Source organism: Lactuca saligna, chromosome 8, assembly GCF_052625555.1.
Source record: "Lactuca saligna cultivar CGN05327 chromosome 8, ASM5262555v1, whole genome shotgun sequence".
Taxonomy (NCBI): Eukaryota; Viridiplantae; Streptophyta; class Magnoliopsida; order Asterales; family Asteraceae; genus Lactuca; species Lactuca saligna.
In genome coordinates, this window is record NC_136424.1 from 106,837,915 (window position 1) to 106,855,789 (window position 17,875).

A 17,875-nucleotide genomic window follows, 5' to 3' on the forward strand; every position below is an offset into this window, starting at 1 on the left:
CTTGGAAGGACTGGATCTATGGGTTAATGGACTGGATCTGACCTTATGAGCAAGTTTGAGTCATTGCATGGCATGGACTCGGCGAGTAGTATGAATAATGCCCGACCACACAGCGAGTGGTCTTGCCGAGTTGGGAAGGATTGACTCAGTGAGTCAGGGGAAGTCAGAGTGGACAGGTGGACTGAGTCAAGCTGGACTCGCCGAGTTGTTCTTGAGACTTGGCGAGTTGAGTCGTGGTGGCCCCACAACTCATGCCAGGTGGAACTCGTCGAGTTAGAGAGAATGCTCGACGTGTCAAGGGAGGATTTCAGGGAAATCAGTGTATACGCTCAGACTCGCCGAGTCGCTATAGTGCACTCGCCGAGTCCGGTCAAAGATTGACCGTTGACCGTTGACTTAAGTTGACTTGTTAAAGAGTAGTCAACCTTAGTTGGGAAAGTGTTAATTAGAGATGTATTGTGATTTAGGAGGACTTTAGCTCGGGAGATCGAGCACTAGTGATTTCAGGATTCACGACTTACTGAGACACACGAGGTGAGTCTTCTCACTATACTTTACCTTGAGTAGGTAACCAGAGTTATGTGATAGAGTAATTGTATGCTATGTATGTTATATGTTGTACTGCATTATTTCTATGTGATTTATGCTGTGCATGTTTACAGAGTTAGAACCTGAGGGTTCACAGAGTTTGGGTGTACGGACCCACAGAGTTATAGCCTCGAGTGGCTAATATGTGTTATATGTGGTATTTTGGGGAACTCACTAAGCTTTGTGCTTAAAGTGTTTGATGTTATTGTTTCAGGTACTAGTGACGACCGCGGGAAGGCGTCGGCTTGATCCGTACACACACGGAGTTTATACATTTGTGATCTTGGGATTTTGTATTTACTTGAATTGGATAATTAAATATGGTTGTTTTATGAATATTAAATGAATTATGTTTTATGAAAATCTGAAAAAAAAAAATTGTTTTGAAATTTACGGTGTTACACATTGGACATATATGTCTAGAAAGTAAGGATTTTTATGTTGTTATTTAATGCTAGAAACGTTCTGGAAATGGGGATTTAGTAGTCTTCAAGAGAAAGTGTTTAATGGGCTAAAGCCAGGTTATGTTTTTGTCCTATTTGAATCTAGAAATGTGATCTCTATCCATTATAGAGTCTAAAAAGATAAAGTTGGAAGCTTTATCCACTTGGATCTTAGAATGGACCAGATATGGGCTTTGGAGCCTTTAAGATCAAGGAAATCGACTTAATTTGTTAAGTTGTTGGGAGCCCAATGCCCACGACGTGGCCTTGGTCTCCATGGCGTGGCGGCTAGGCTGAGACTCGCTTATTTTGTCATTTAGTGGTCACAGCATGGCCACAACGTGGCGACCTATTATTGTTGACCTTGACTTTGACCAAGTTTGTCATAAGGATATTTTGGGTATTTTAAGTTATGTTTGAGATTTGTCACTATTTGATGAATAGGTTGCTGGTGGAGCTGATATTCGGAGCAGAGACCTATTCAGCAATTTGTTCGAACTGAGAGTGAGTTTTCATCACTGTACTTGTGGATCGAAGGCACCAATGTCGGTCCGCTAGGTTATGTATCATGATATATAGGATGATGTTATGTTAGTTATATGATAGATTAGTAAATCTATATGATTACATGTATGTTGGATATGTGTTTATGTTTATATGTATGTGTCGACATATTGTGGATGGGTTGAGGCAATCCAGCTTTGTGCTAAATGCCAACAAACCCAAAGTGGTCCGGATATACTGTAGGCCCTGTGAGGCGGTCCAGTCAGGCTGAAGGCTCATATTTGTATGTTCTTGTTTGTTATGTTGTGTGATGGTACTTTAGGGGAACTCACCAAAATTTGGCAAATGGTTTCAGGTACTTCAGATGATCATGGGAAAGCGAAGACGTAAACGTGCACATCTTCCTATTTTTATGATATTAGATCTTGGTATACTTTGATTATGATTATACTTTTGAAACAATGGTTTTTGTAAACACTTTATGGTTAATGGGTTGTTTTTGAAAATTTTAAATTTCTATGATTTTTAGGATGTTACACAACACCTACTACATGGGCAATATTAGGACTTGTGCACAACATAGAATACAACAAACTTCCAATAGCTTAGACATATGGAACTCGATACATCCATTTAATACCCTTCTTAGAAGATGATAAATCTATATCTAGTAAAAGGTGAACTAATCAGTGTAGCTTTATCCATATTGAATTTGTAAAACTTCTCAATGTATTGATTTTGTGACATGTGCAACTTTTTTGAAGTTGTATATTGAGTGTTACGAATGCCAAGAATACGTTTTGCTAACCTTAGCTCGTTCGTAACAAAAGATTTGCTTAATTTTCTTTGCGGTGTGATATTTATCTATGCCTTCTTGCCAAAAATTAACATGTTATTAACATATATCAATAAAATGATCAATTCATTATCACCAACCCTCTAAAAGAAACAACAGTGATTTAGAGTAGTCTTTTGGTAGCCTTTCTCTCCATGACTCGCTCAAAATTATTATACTACTATCTTGGTGATTGCTTTAACTTGTAGAGAATTTCTAAAGTCTCTTAACACTCATTTGCTCAACCACAAGATCAAGGCTAGAGCTAATCCAAGAATCACATAAATATAACACATCATTATGGTTGGAGAAAAAATCTTATCAAAATCAATACTCTTTCTATGATTAAACTCTTTGACCATCAATCAAGCCTTGTACCAATATAGGCTCAAAACATATTCTCTCCAATCTTCAATTGTAGACCCATTTGTTGCCTAACACCCTAAACGTGTCATTTTATGTACTTCAATACGACAATAGATACTATACAACTTTTTGTTGGTCCCCATTAAATGTAACTACTGATAATAATATTAACGGTATGGAGGAATTAAATACAATAAATTCGAAGTCTGACAATAATTACTTATTAAGAAAATCTTAGAGCTTTAGCACACAAAATTTGTTGCAGAACAAACCTTGTAGGAAAACTTTTGAATATATAAACCCAAAAATATAAAGATCATGGTAATGAGCGTTCTGTCTATGCTGCACACCCTTCCTTAATCAAGTCACGAAAAATAGTTTTTAATGCCTTCATACTCGAGTGACAACTAAGTAGTCCTAGGTTTCATATTTCCATATTTATACCCTAAACTTCATATTTCCATACATTTTAATCTTCTATATTAGGTACAAAATCTTGCATGTACCCTAGCCATATATATTCACACATGGCATATATAACAAAACAAATCAAACACCCCCAAAAGGCCAAAACAAATAGAACATCCAAAACCACATTAAAGACTTCAAAATCTACAAACAAATCTATACGTGAAAAAAATGACACATTATCAATCAAACATGCCACTTGCAGTTTATATACTCTCTATCACCTACACTAAAAACAATTGGATGCCTTCACCAAGAAGAAAATGACTAAATTCTCCTTCAAGCCATCCTTGAACACAAAACACAAATGGGATCAGCTGATTCTTCATCATGTGCACCATTCTTCAAGCATTCAGTATGGAATGCATGCCCACATGCCAAAATATCAACAATAGGAAGAAGAGGAGGTGCACGCTCATCAAAATAACCATAATCACCACCACCATCATCATCATCATCACCATATAAGGAATCTTCATTATATTCAGATTCTTCATCATCTTCAGAATCAGATTCTATTGAAGAAGAAAGATCCTTGTTGCATAATACACAGATCTGTCCACAATGCCCACTTCCCAGTTCATAACCTATGATTTGAGAGCATAGTTTCAGTCAATCAACTAAACCCTAAACCCACATAAAACAAATGATATGATAAAAAAAAAGATATCTTTTGGGCATACCTTCCCATCTGATATGATAAACTGGATCATGGAAGAATGGTTCCAATTGACTAGAAGAAGGTTGATTCTTGTCATGGTCAGCCATGGATGTAGTTAAAGGTTTTTTACTTCCAATATCTGTACTTGGGAATGGAGGAATTTTTGGATAAGTTCTTTTGAGTTCAGTTTCCGAAACTACCCTCCTCTGTATAATAGGTGAAGAATCTTTAGAACCATTCTTTTTTGGGGTTTTCTTATTTTGGGTAACCTTTGAAGCCTTTTTTCCTTCGGTTTTTTGAACTTTATTCCTCAGATTATAAGTTGGAGGACCCATTGAACCTTCAGGTTTTGGATCTTTACTCCTCAAATTGTAAACAGATCTCTTTTTACTTGTCTTTGAGTCATCCTTGCCACCATGTTTATCTCCACAAGACCCTTCTCCCAGTTTCTCCATTGTTGTAGTCCTGAAGAAAGCACTCCATGGTTATAGCAGCCCATTGAAATAAATAAAGTAGAAATATACTGTCATATTAATCAGAAACTATAGCTAGTTACGGTTCATTTTAATCATTTTTCACAATTCTCCATCCTCATTTCAGCAGATGGAAACCATTATCAACATTTTCATTTCATTTCATATCAAGTAAAAAGGACCTAAACCCAAAATGTCGCAGAGTGACAGGAATTTGACCCTAAATTGGGTAACGAAGATACACTTGATATAACAATGTGAGCAGAGATACATGGTATCCTGCACAAATTGTATGGCAAATCCGAAGTGTAAGCTAACTCAAACTCACATGCGCTCAGCACAATTAGACATATGTTTAGGTTTATTATCAATTGAAGTAAGGAGAACGTGTACCTAAATGTGCAATAATGATTCGTTTGTTCTACTTCTGTGAAATGAAAGATGAAATGTGCAATAAAAGACGCTAAAAATTGCTTCAAACCCTAGCTAGAATTCTCGTGTTACGCGGTACAGACAAAACAGAATACGTCACTCTGTTTATAGTAAGTTACAATTGATCGTTTATCGTACAAGCAATTCAAAACCAGAAAACACGAAGAGAACCATCGACAAATTCACAAACAAACCCTAATTTTCCGATCCTAATTCGATTTAAAAATCCGCAGATAATGAATAACAACTCACCGGATAAATTACAGAATCAATACCAAATATCGATGTAGAAGGGTCAAGAAAGAGAACATCGGCGAATCAACAGACGGATTTTCGTAAATTTGGGGAAGAAATTGATCGAGAATTTTCAAGACTGAGAGAGAAATGAAGAGGTTTCTAGGGCTTTGACGCTATTTATAGTTTTCCATCCTGTAGGCCCGGCCCGATATAATTTATTCATTTTCAAACAACAATCATTGGGCCCAACAACTAGTAAAGATTTTAATTTTCTTGTCTTTAAAAGAAAACATTTATTCTTGTAATGACGCAACTTTTTTTTTATTATGTTCTTTAGATTATTTCTATTTCCGACAAATGGTATTTTCATCATCTATTTAATACTATTAATAAATTATACATAAAAAAACAGTTCTATTTTCATAAATATTTAGCGTTACTTTTGGCCTTTTAAAGTTATAAAACATTATGTTACGAAATAAACGGCATCAAGAGATAATATATACAAAGTTTTTCATATAAAGAGAGAATTTATATACAAATAAGTGGGAGAAAGCGATCAAACATAAAAATTCCATCAACAAGTCAAGCAGTATATATATACACTTCCTCCCGCATCTTTCACATTTCTTCCATCATATCTCCACCGGACATTTTAGATCAGGAAGCAGCGGCAGGTGGCGGGGGAACGGCGGTTTCCGGCAACATCGCCACCGTGACAACAAAAAACTCACACCCAACTGCTAAACCATACGGATTTCCATCACCACTATTAACCTCCTTCACAGTTTGTCTCTCAATATGCACAATCTGTCCCACAATGTAGGCGGGCTGCTGGCGGCTGTTGTCGGCATACAAGGCGGCTGATTCTTGAGAAAGATAGTAATGATTACAGTTCCTGTTTATTGCCGTGTAGTAACCAGATTTATCGAGCACAAATGCAGCAATTTCATGGAGCTCTAAACGCCCAAAAGATATCTTTTCCTTGTTAGCCTGGTTCAAAAAGTAAACAAAAGTTTTATTATTCGAGTTTATTATAAGTTAAAATATTGACAAAAAAATTAAAAAATAACCTGTTTTTCGGATTGGTGTTTGATGTATAAAGTGTTGACTAGTTCTTTCTTTTCTTCCAACTCTTTTGTAAGCTGTTCATGAGACGCCTCGGCTTTTGTGTATTGGTCAATAAGCTCGGCTCGATGTCGTGTTAAAATACCGACTTTTTTAGCGAGCACGTGAACACATTCGCGGAATTCAGCAGTGCCATCATCCCCATTTTCGTTTGCAGAACTGAGAATTTTTTTTTTTTTTTAAAAAAGATTTAAAAAGTTGTAGTTATGGTTTAGGATTTAATGTGAAATTTTGACTTACGTGGCAAGAGATTGAGCTAAAGAATTGAGTGAGTCAGCAAAACCAGCTATGCCACCTGCAGAGACACATGTTTTAAGACGTTCGAAAAGGCTGCGAACTTTTAAGGTGGACCCACGCAATGCGTTATACTCGGATGCTCTTCTATCGGCTGCACAAAGATGAGTTTGAGCCTCTTCTCGTGCTTCATGAAGACAATTCTCTAAATGTGCACAATTCATCTGTAAAATTACCAATTTCAAAAAAAAAAATGAAAAAGAAATGAATTATCTAAGAGATCTGTCACAAACCTAATTACGGATTTTCAACTGGACATTTTAAACCTTAAAAAAAGGACACGAAATTTGGAATTGGGTTAAGATTATACCGACATTACCTGAGATTCATCTAGAAGCTTCCGGCTAATTTCCAGATCCCGACCAAGCTTTCCTACCTCCTCTATTGCAGCCTGAAGTTTAGCTTCGACTTCAGTCAACTCATTTGACTTTTCTTCTAGAAGATTCTGCAATTCCATTACACGATCCCCAATCTTCCCATGTTCACCTCCCTCACTTTTCGGAAGTTGTACCATGTTGTCAGCCGTCGAACTTCCAACCAATGGCATCCCGACGTCTGGCGCCTGTTCCTCTTTCACGTCTTTTTCATTCGCATCCCGATGTGGGTCCCGCATGGATGAATCCAAATGAGGATTCAAGATTCCCGATGAATTATAACCAAATGAACCCTCATCCATATGAGCTTCCCCATCACCTGAAATCTCAGATTTCCCAATTGAGAAAGAATCATTTTTATCGAGTTTATTTTCTTCTAATAAATACTCATCAGATAACCTTCCTTCCAATTCCTTTATCCGTTTTTCATACAACTCAAACTGAATTTGTTTCTCTTTTAAAATTGATTCCAGTTGTTTCCCGTATTCATCTTTCAAGCGTAACGCCTCAGCCGTCTTTTCCGCCCCATCTTTAAGTAAAATGTCCATTTTACCCTCGTCCCAACATTCAGCTTCTACATCCATGGGGTAAAAACAAAGCATGGCTATACAAGAAGCAAGTTCAGCTTTCAACTTTGCATTCTCAACTTCCATTTTACTTGTCCCCGAAATCCCAATAAAGTCCTCAGATTCATCGCACTCTTCGTTTCCATCCACAGAACTTTTAAAAGAAAACCCACCTAACTCCCCAGGGGCAAAACGGTCCAAATCTGAAATATCAAGATCTAGTAAATTCCCATCAAAAGGGGCTACATTCACATCACATGTACTTGGCATATCATACAACCCCATTAATGCTAAAACATCTCTCGGGATATATAAACTATGAATTTTAATAAATTCTTCACGTCTCCTAACTTCAGAATCCCTTTTATTTGCAAGCCTTTCTGCCAGCTGTCCAGCCATTCCCATATAAAGTTTCATTGATGCCTTTCTTCTTACAATTTCAGCAAGACACGCGCGATATGCGGGCCCTATCCCACGAACAATTTTTAATTGCTCAAATTGAACATTTTGGCGATTTATTGCTTCATTGAAAACCGAAAATTTGTACCTAACATCTCTTATTGTGTACTGAATGTATGCAATTTTTTGCATGTATTCGTGTACAAAAGTATTCATTTCGGATTTTTTTTCTTTGCAAAATGTATATAGATTTGAAATATAGCGCTCACATGAATGCATTTTTGGAAGATGGTTTTTTTCATGGCCCTCGTACATGAGGCCCAATGCTGACACAGCATCGTGGGGTCGGAGGGAATTGGAGAGTTGACTGGTCAAACATTCATCTACGAGCTTCTTTACCATGGCGACATCTTTGCTGCATTAATTTGGATCCGAAATCAAACGTGAGAATGGTTTAATCGTAAAATGGAGTTAAAACAAGAAATTGAATCTTTAAAACCAAAAGTGGACTTTTTTGAGGGACGATTTTCAAAACTAAAACTTGGGTCCTTTTGCGGATGAATCTTTATAAAGAAAAGTTGATAACTTTTTGGGGAAAAAGGAAATATATTTATTCTATTTGGTGTTCCTTTTGTTATTACTATTCAATGTAACAAAAGTTTTGTTTCTACTATTCATGGCATAATTACAAACAACGCAACAAAATCCACTTTAAGATCTCCGATAAAAATTGCAACATTTCCCTTTGGAGAAAATTTCATGTTGAATTTATGTATTTGCGAGTTCCTCATAATGCCATTAACTAAGTTCACCAAATACCCCTATGTTGTTATCATTGAAGGGTAGTTTAGGCATTTGACTAATATACAATGTAGCAAACAAATATATATATATATATATATATATATATATATATATATATATATATATATATATCAATCATACAATCTACCTAACACCAAAACTAACACGTAGATACCTCAAAATTTTGCAAAACTAAGTATATATCTACATGTAACAAGTTACATAGTAGAAATTACTGACCTCAAAGCTTGCATTATGCTTTTCTGCTCATTTATATATTGTCTATGCTCCTTGATAGTTCTTTCCAGATCTCTATTAATAATAGAAGCTTCACTAGAGAACAAAAGTTCAGTACTACCCTTTAGCTCTCTAAATTCTTGCTTAAAATCACCAACTTTAATCTCAAACTGCCTGTGAGAATTACCACAATCCTCCACCATTTTTCTCAAACTTTCTTCCTTAACAAAATCTGATAAACACCTGCGATTATCACTCTGTAAAGCAGGATGAAGTTTGACATTCCTTAATCTCTCCAAATCCCTCCAAAAATTCACCAAAAGATTCGAATGCGACCTTTGCTGATGCGAATAACGTTTCACAAAATCATTGTAGTTATGGAGGATCATCTTATAAATATGGTCCAAATTACCCCTGGCAATTTCCAATGCCTTTTCTTGTACCCTTTGCTCCCTTGAAAGACGCTCACAGGTTTCATATTTCAAAAGGGTACGTCGGTAAATTGCGTCTCCTAGCTGATAATGGTACCTGAATTGTATTTCATATGAAGGTAATGCTTTTAGGGCAGGATCTGAAGCTTCGTCTAATGGGTGAGGTTCATGGGATGATGATGATGGTTTTGCTGGGTTTGGGTGGATATGATCAGGTGCTTCGAGGTGCACTGGTTGTGGTGGGGTTGAATTTGTACGCATTTTGGCTCTGTTAAACAAGAACACTTCTCTATCATCTGAAGGAAGTTTGTATGAAGAAAGTGGTTGTTGGGGTTCTAATTTCATGTCTAGATATAAAAGAAGTTGGTCGTTTAAGGGTATCCCTGAAAGTGATTCGAGGTACCTTTGAACAGCTTCAACAAGGGTATATTCGTCACAATTGAGATCAAAAGAATGGCCATTTTCGGCAATATGAACTATAAGCTTTCCCCTTTGTATAACCCCTTCCGAACCACCGCCACTTGAACTCATCTTCTCCGAATGATTTCCAAACTCAATCAGAAATCATAAATTAGGGAGTTGAAAAAGACGAATATGCCCTCAACGAATTGGATAACATCCAGCTATTGGTTTACCATGAATGAAATCTGCAAGGCGATTTAAGTTCAAATCTTAATTAAACCCTAAAAAATCAACGCACACCAATAAAATCCAGAAAAGTAATGTAAACTCCAAAAAGAGAAAAAATCCAACGAAGTTATTGTGAAAAATAAAAACCCTAATACTCACCAACCAGAAAGATTCTGTCAAAAGAACCCTAACTTTATGGAAATTAAAACTCACACCTTCCAAATTGTAAAGAATCGAACCGATTTAGTAAAATAAACGAATACCCAGAAACAGAAAAGGAAGAAATTGAATGAAGTATACTTATATACACTAGATTCCAACGATGAATTTAATGAAATAGCAGTGCGATAAATAGAGGGAATGCAATCGATAACGTGAAGCCAAGGAAGAAAACAGAACAAAAGGAATTACTTCGAATTTGGCCAAGAAAAAACAAGTCTATCACGAAACACTTTCTCTTTAATAATATCTTAAAATTGTATGAATAAAATAATGAAATTGTGTGATCGTTCTTCTTCTTGGGAAGAATATTATTATTAAATACGCAAGGGTGTCAATCAGTCAGATAGATAAGAACCTTCTGAGAAGAGTAACCCACAAGGCACAGCACATAGAAAAGAAAGAAAAAAGTTTGATCCTTTCTGTATCTTTATATTTTCTGTTCTTCCTCCACACCCACAATAAAGTCTTGGAAGAACAGAAGATTTAATCGAGCAGCCTTGATGGTTTATATGCATAATGTGTATGTGTCATATGTGTGTGTAAATGTCATAAATTCAACTATTTTTACTTTTACCCTATGTGATTTTCTTGTAACTATTTCGTCGTTTCCTATTGCGATGGGTTTTGGTTGATGATCATCCTTTTTCAATCATGGTTGTTAAAATTTTGTTTGGATTTGAAAATTGATGCCTTGTCTTTCTGAATATATGTCGTTGAGGTCCCTTGAAACTTTCATTTTCAGTTTTGTTTTACGATTTGTAAATTACAAAGTTAATTTTACTAGTAAATTACTTTGGTTTGATTAAAGTTGTAAGTTTGGTCCCTAACTTTTTTTTTTGTATTCGGATCGTTTTTATGGTTTGATTTTGTTGCGTTCGTTTCTTACATACATAAAGTTAGGAGTCAAACGTGCAAATTTGACCAAACCATAAGGACAAAAACGCTACAAAATCAAACTATAGGGATGACTCGAGTTCTAAAAAAAAATTAGGGATCAAACTTGCAAGTTTGACCAAATCATAGGGACGATTTCAATAGTTTACTCTTAATTTTGAGTAAATTACTGAAATCTTCCTTATGGCTTGATAAAGTTGCAAGTTTGGTCCCTAACTTTTTTTTGCATTCGGATCGTCCATGTGGTTTGATTTTGTTGTGTTTTTCGTCCCTTACATACATAAAGTTAGAGACCAAACGTGCAATTTTGACCAAACCATAAGGACAAAAAACACAACAAAATCAAACCACAGGGACGATCCGAGTGCTAAAAAAAAGTTAAGGATCAAACGTGCAATTTTGACCAAACCATAGAGACGATTTCAGTAATTTATTCTTAATTTTAATAAGTATTTTTATTGTTTACGGTATAAGATAATGAAAATAAAATACTTTGTGATATGGAACTATTGATTATTAAAGTTGCAATGGAATAAAATGTTATTAAGATGGAAAAACATATATTACAATGGTGTTTTTCATTCTTGATTTCGTTTAATCATATATTAGAATTATAAATTTATTTATTCATATAAATATAAATAAGTTGTACATTTTACTAACATATCATTTTGATCAATTTTATGTTTTGTATTTTGAGTCACAAATTTACAACTTAACTACCGATCTATGGTAACATTAAACTTAATAATTCTTCGTTAAGTCAGATTTTGTTAATTTAATGTCTGATTGAATTAGACATAACTTTTTACCAAATCTAATAAGACGTATATAAGAGGTCATAGGAAAAAATTATACCCCGTTAATTATGATATCAAACGGTTCAATTATGACTTAGTGAGCCACAATTTTTAAGCCTAGTAAAGACATCAAACAACCCCTAATTCACATGTTTACAGCCTAATTAAGGATCTTTGCTGACGATTATCGATAAATTTGGCATTACTTATGCAGTCATGTGTGTTACATTGACTATTTAAAAAAGAAATTAGATTTTTAATAACTAATTATACTGATGTTTAGATGTTTAGATTTTGCTGGTTCAAATAAAAAAGAAATATATGTGTTAACAATAGTCAAAACCATTAAGAACTTTTTATGGCTTTTTAATGTTTTCTTTTAACTTTTGTCACATTGCAACAAATGCTTCAGCATAAACCAACACTAAGGGGGCGTTTGGTAAGGGGTAAAATGAGGGCAGAAAAACCATTCATAGGGAATGGATAAATGGATGTTTGGTTGGAGTAAGGAAAGGATATCATTATTCAAAGGGGAATCTCATTCCCAGTGATCGGGACATTTTCATTCATGCGGGTACACATGATTATTTTTCATTCCATTGCCGCCCTATTGCCAATATTACGATTTTGACCTTCCTCATATTATCACGATTTGCAGAAAATTCAGGTAGCACAAAATCAATTTCCCATTTTCCCTCCATGCGCAATTGATTGGTTATGATAAAGAATTAATATTTCTAATTTTCATTTAATGGATATTCTAGCATATAATACAACCAACAAATCATCATCTTACACAATATATGATAAACAAATAATATTTGAAGTTTCATTGCTTTTAGTAAAAGCTCGTTACTATCGTTTTTTTTTGTCGTTAAAAAAATTCAATTACTAACTTGTTATTATAATAGAAAGGGTAAATTACACGAATCGTCCCTATGGTTTAGGGTAATTTGCATATTTGATCCCTAACTTATTTTTCTAACTCGGAAGGTTCCTACTGTTTGTTTTTGTTACACGTTTGATCCTTGTCTTACATAAAAAGTCTATTTTTCTCTTGATTTTTTAATTTATTTAAATAAAAACACCCCCAACCCTATCCCTTCACCTTACCTTACCCACCCTATAATTTTTTCCCTATTTAAATAACTATCTTTTTACGTAAGATAGGGACTAAACGCGTAACAAAAACAAAAAATAAGGACCAATCGTGTAACAATAACAAACAATAGAGACCTTCCAAGTTAAAAAAATAAGTTAGGGACCAAACGTGCAAATTACTCCAAACCATAGGGACCATTCGTGTAATTTACTCTAATCGAAAAGTATAACTTGTGACTAGTTAATGTTGAAATTATTGGCTTTTATGAGTTTTGTGTTGTATGAGTATTTTCATCATTGTCGAATATTACAACGAATATTTTCATTCCATTCCTTTATCTTTTTATACATACCAAACAACATGGATAAATGATTCATTTCATTCCATTAGCCTAGCCAAAACATGACAAATGAATGATAATGACCGATTCAATTACCTTGTCCATTCCATTACAAGATCCATTTCATTCCTTTGTCATTCCATTACTTCCAACTAAACATACCCTAAGTATTTAACTCCTGAAATATAATGTTTATTGGCGACATTATACAACTTATTTATGTTTGCTTTTCATATATATATATATATATATATATATATATATATATATATATATATATATATATATATATATATATATATATATACTAGCCGTTTACCCGCGCTGAGCGCCGGACGGCAAAAAGTTTCTTTCGGAAGATAGTTTTAATGTGATGATTAGTTTCCTTTAGACGTGACATATTCATTGTGGCCATTTGGTAGACTATTTTGCATCGAATAGTTCATTTCAACATATAGTTTATTGCTAGGTGCATAGTCATACAATACGACAAAAGTTGAGTCTACATCTCAAATAATTCATCTAATACTTCATACTTGATTTTACAATATATAAATAACAACAATCTGCAACCATGTAGTTTTGTACATTTATAACATGTCCAATATATAAACTACACCAATCTGCAATCATGTTGCTTCATCTGCTAGCCCTGCATTAAACATCAAATAAGCATCTAAGATACATAGTTAAAGAAATTGTAAAACAATAAGTTGTTGATTGTACCTTGTTAATCACATAACACTTCTTTGTACACAACGTTTGATGTGTAGAATCCATCATTATCAAACGTTTTTCCGGCTTTACTAATACCTTGGTATTGACACGTGATATTCCTCTGGACAACGCCACATAAAGTTGGCCATGTGAGAATACTGATTCTGGTAGATAAACACCTACATTTAGAATTGTTTATCCTTGAGATTTATTGATTGTCATAGAGAAACTAAGCTGAATTGGAAACTGCTTTCTCTTAAGTTTGAATGGGAACATCTCATCGTCATACGGACATAGAGGAATTCTTGGTAAAAACACTCTTTTTCCAGCATGTTGGCCAACAGCTATCTCTGCATCAATGACATTTTGTTGGAAAGCTCGACATATCAATCTGGTGCCATTACATAACCCATTTGAAGGATCGATATTTCGCAAAAGTATTACAGGGCACCCAGTTTTTAACCGAAGATAATGAGGGGGTACACCACTAACATTTAGCGAGTTCAAATATTCCATCGGATATAAGTTATTTTTGTCATCTTCCGCTTCATCAAAACTGTAGTAAACTTTTTGCTCGCCAGAAAATCGTTCGATCAACTTATTATTAATCTCATCAACACTTTCATTTTTAGTTGACAATATCGCCCTCGAAATGATAAATTTTGAATCGGCGCCGTTGGATTGCAAAGAAGGAAATATTGCATCAATCAGAGCGTCCACTGATTTAGTTTTATCAGTGTATGGAATAGACATGTTATCAGGTATACGAATATAGGACTCGTCCAATGTTTCCTCCTTTCCATCACCGACTCGTAGTAAAAAATCCGAAAACCATGGGTCATTTACCGCTCTCATGTTGATATTTAATCGAAGCCTTTTAACTGAAGCCCATAGAGGTGACATTCGTAAGCTAGAGTCGACAATTTGTGCTCGAGTGCCACGTCTCACGACCGGCAACACTTGTCTAAAGTCACCTCCTATAACCATTATCTTTCCACCGAAAGGGAGCTTCTCATCTGTGATGTCTTGCATTGTCCGATCAACTGCTTCTACTGCCTGCCTCTTAGCCATTGCTGCTTCATCCCATATGACTACCTTTGCCTCGCGAAGTATCTGAGCCTTCCCACTTTATTTAGTGATCTTGCACATCGAGTTATTATCAAGATTTAGGGGAATTCCAAATCGTGAATGAGCTGTTCTCCCTCCTGGCATGTTGTTAGCCGCAACACCTGACATGGCAGTTGCAAGTGCAATAAGACCACGGTCACGAATATTGGCCAACAAAGCTTTGTACAAAAATGTCTTTCCAGTTCCACCGGGACCATCTATGAAGAAGACACCTGGAATATTTTGATCCACATGCCTCATTATCTCATCATATGCAAACTTCTGGTCTGGATTGAGAGAGTCCCGCACATGTAAGTCTTCATATGCCACATTTATAGAGTATTCTTCTTACACCTCACGATAGCCTCTTGATTGTAAAATCGATGTGTGCACTGATATTTGGAAGGTCGTAATCACTAAGCTTTTTACTCATAGATTCTAAGAAGACTCTAATGTCGATGAGGACCATATTTTGCACTCGTTCGGCACATCCATATTGTTTCCTATAATCTTCAGAAAGAGCATCATAGTGGTCATCCCATAACTTGCGAACATTTCCTGGTTCACAAAAAATCAGCATCGTCGCAAATAACCTTCTAAGTGCGCTGGGAAATTGAAATAAGGAAGCCTCTACAAGACATTGTGATAAATTATCATCGGTCTCTATTAAACCTCTTTCAAGAGCTGCTTTTCGAAATGTAGGGTGTAATACACCATTGGCTGTGGATAAATCTTCAAAGCAGGTAGGCCCAGTGATATGACATAGAAGCAGACGTAGGTAGTATCTCTCTCCTTCAGCTGGATTAGCATAAACAAGTCGACCAACCATTGATTTATGTTCCCTGGTCCTCCAACAATGGTTTTCCCCGATTCCATGTAAAATGTTTGGGAAAATCCTTATACAAGTATTTTCTCGCTTTGGAATCTTCTTTATTCTTCTTGAAAAATGCCGTCAACATTGAATTTTTTTCTTTCTCCCTATCAACAATGTCTTCCATTCTGTCACTGTCTTTGAACCTAACCAACTGTTGATTCGGGAGATGTATTTGCAAGGCCATCACACAAGGGTGGATTTTTGAAAGAGGAAAGCTAAAAACTCGCCATAATGCCTCAGGAGGGGACACATAACGTGCGTCTTGAAACTTTCGTATCTCATTAATAACAACATTTTCTTGGTCTTTATCAATATGGATAACTTGTTTGTCATGGCCCTTATAAACATATTTGAAGAGGTACTTCACAGACTTTACACTCGAACAAACCTCAATGTTGATATGACAATTGAACATCATTAACAACTTTGGGTTGTATGGAGCCACCCATCTGTTATCCAATGATGTATTTCTAACAGTCACCTCAATTCCATTATTTCTCCTTCTATATAATGGATATGAGTCCTCTCCTTGTGATGTCTTTTCATTGAATTGCCTAGGATATCTGAAACGACATATTTTTGGCACACCCTGCATACATGGACTTTTTTCTCGTAAGCTACCACAAGGACCGTGCATCATGTGACTTTTGACAAGATCATGCATTTCAGGAAACCTTATTGGGTCGGGAATTTCCGCACACACAAGTTTGTCATAATCATCTGGATTATTCATTTTATATCCAGGTGTCATTATTAAGAGGAAATGTGCATGTGGCAATCCACGCTTTTGAAACTCTATCACATACACATACGACCCCACCACACCGATTATATGTCTCTGGAGTAACTGTACCTTGAGATCCTCTAACTTAGCATGAAAAACTCTTGCAACAAGGTCCGGTCGATCTTGAGCTGACTGTCCTGGCAATAACTCATCATCGATTTCTTTCCATTTTGGGTTGCACGTCATTGTAAGAAATATATCAGGCCTCCCGTCATCTTGAACTAAAGCCATGGCATCCAGAAATCTTCGTCGCATGTCACGTGGACCTCCAATGAAACTTGCAGGTAACACAACTCTCTGTCCAACCCTACTTGGTTGAGCCTCACCGGCATTAAAGCAATCAACAACGCCCTGGTATAAATCGGCTCGAATTTTGGTTTGGTTCTTTTCAACAAAAACCAAACGTGTAGTCTCAATCTTTATATACGTATCTACTGCAAACTGCTGGAACAATCTCCCTCCCATCAAAATCACATTATCATGCGACCGTATCTGGAACTTGTAACAATAGTAGTACTCCCGCATACTTACAGTATTTCTGCCTTTTTTTTGAAGTAGATTCTGTGATATCATAATTTATGTGAAAAATATAAATTTAATATCCATATATTTAAGGCAATATCTGTTACATGTTTTAAATATGTAAAGGAATGTTAAAGGCGTACCTTCTGAACCTTCATCATTGTCTTCATTGTCACTATGAATTTCATCCATGGTGACCCCATATCTTGGTATTTTAGGATGCCATCCAGACTCACCATTGGGAAAGAATAAAGGATACGACAAAGGATCATAACAACCAAAGTGAGGTTGAATTTCAGTACTATAGTTAGACCTCCCGTAGACAATAATACTTCTTTTATATGCAGTGATGTTGTCATTTCCTTCAACCCAAATACCAGCAACCTATGCAAAGGTGTAGTTCAATAGGGTGATTAATATGATATGTATAATAATAAATATGACACATTTAATTTTAAAATGAATAAAGATAAATGTTAATATTCACACCTCAGATGTGGTCGGCTTATTGTACACCCTTTGGTCAAGTTCCACCGATGCATTCAGAGTCACTCTATAATTATCAAGCGGTCCTAGATCGGAAAGACGTTTAAATGTTCTAACGTACGGATTCGAAGCTAGAATACGTGTTAGTTTTTGAATG

At 35.6% G+C, this 17,875-nt stretch overlaps 4 protein-coding genes across 6 annotated transcripts; all 4 read right to left on the reverse strand.

The window, feature by feature from the left end:
- Positions 1–3,290: 3,290 nt before the first annotated feature.
- LOC145008472 (uncharacterized) lies at positions 3,291–5,155 on the reverse strand. Its single transcript, XM_078967076.1, has 3 exons — positions 5,023–5,155; positions 3,888–4,330; positions 3,291–3,791 (listed from the first exon to the last, which is right to left on the reverse strand). Exons 2-3 carry the CDS (start codon positions 4,318–4,320, stop codon positions 3,484–3,486), a joined length of 741 nt encoding a protein of 246 aa, XP_078823202.1. The 5' UTR covers positions 4,321–4,330; positions 5,023–5,155; the 3' UTR covers positions 3,291–3,483.
- Positions 5,156–5,498: 343 nt separating this feature from the next.
- LOC145008828 (autophagy-related protein 11-like) lies at positions 5,499–10,590 on the reverse strand. Of its 3 annotated transcripts, none has more exons than XM_078967443.1 (6): positions 10,448–10,590; positions 8,813–9,887; positions 6,749–8,183; positions 6,376–6,593; positions 6,081–6,294; positions 5,499–6,000 (listed from the first exon to the last, which is right to left on the reverse strand). In XM_078967443.1, the coding sequence occupies exons 2-6, from the start codon at positions 9,769–9,771 to the stop codon at positions 5,668–5,670; spliced, it is 3,159 nt and encodes a 1,052-aa protein (XP_078823569.1). In that variant the 5' UTR covers positions 9,772–9,887; positions 10,448–10,590; the 3' UTR covers positions 5,499–5,667. The 3 variants fall into 3 exon arrangements, with proteins under 3 accessions (XP_078823569.1, XP_078823571.1, XP_078823570.1); XM_078967445.1 differs by lacking the exon at positions 10,448–10,590 and adding an exon at positions 10,282–10,379; XM_078967444.1 differs by lacking the exon at positions 10,448–10,590 and adding an exon at positions 10,030–10,275.
- Positions 10,591–13,857: 3,267 nt separating this feature from the next.
- LOC145009983 (uncharacterized) lies at positions 13,858–15,016 on the reverse strand. The gene is made up of 3 exons (XM_078968587.1): positions 14,220–15,016; positions 13,967–14,124; positions 13,858–13,880 (listed from the first exon to the last, which is right to left on the reverse strand). Exons 1-3 carry the CDS (start codon positions 15,014–15,016, stop codon positions 13,858–13,860), a joined length of 978 nt encoding a protein of 325 aa, XP_078824713.1.
- An 869-nt stretch (positions 15,017–15,885) lies between these two features.
- LOC145009984 (uncharacterized) lies at positions 15,886–17,175 on the reverse strand. The gene has a single exon (XM_078968588.1). It carries the CDS (start codon positions 17,173–17,175, stop codon positions 15,886–15,888), a length of 1,290 nt encoding a protein of 429 aa, XP_078824714.1.
- Between the last annotated feature and the right edge of the window lie 700 nt (positions 17,176–17,875).

Bases quoted from the DNA above. Each gene is read 5' to 3' on its own strand.
- LOC145008472 (XM_078967076.1), bottom strand. From the start codon at position 4,320: ATGGAGAAACTGGGAGAAGGGTCTTGTGGAGATAAACATGGTGGCAAG. The intron at 3,792-3,887 runs GTATGCCCAAAA...CTCAAATCATAG, and splicing joins TTATCATATCAGATGGGAAG to GTTATGAACTGGGAAGTGGG.
- LOC145008828 (XM_078967443.1), bottom strand. From the start codon at position 9,771: ATGAGTTCAAGTGGCGGTGGTTCGGAAGGGGTTATACAAAGGGGAAAG. The intron at 8,184-8,812 runs GTCAGTAATTTC...AAATTAATGCAG, and splicing joins AGCATAATGCAAGCTTTGAG to CAAAGATGTCGCCATGGTAA. The intron at 6,295-6,375 runs GTAAGTCAAAAT...AAAAATTCTCAG, and splicing joins TTAGCTCAATCTCTTGCCAC to TTCTGCAAACGAAAATGGGG.
- LOC145009983 (XM_078968587.1), bottom strand. From the start codon at position 15,016: ATGGCTAAGAGGCAGGCAGTAGAAGCAGTTGATCGGACAATGCAAGAC. The intron at 14,125-14,219 runs GTTCCCATTCAA...TTCTAAATGTAG, and splicing joins TGTCCGTATGACGATGAGAT to GTGTTTATCTACCAGAATCA. The intron at 13,881-13,966 runs GTGATTAACAAG...TGTTTAATGCAG, and splicing joins TGTGTACAAAGAAGTGTTAT to GGCTAGCAGATGAAGCAACA.
- LOC145009984 (XM_078968588.1), bottom strand. From the start codon at position 17,175: ATGGGAGGGAGATTGTTCCAGCAGTTTGCAGTAGATACGTATATAAAG.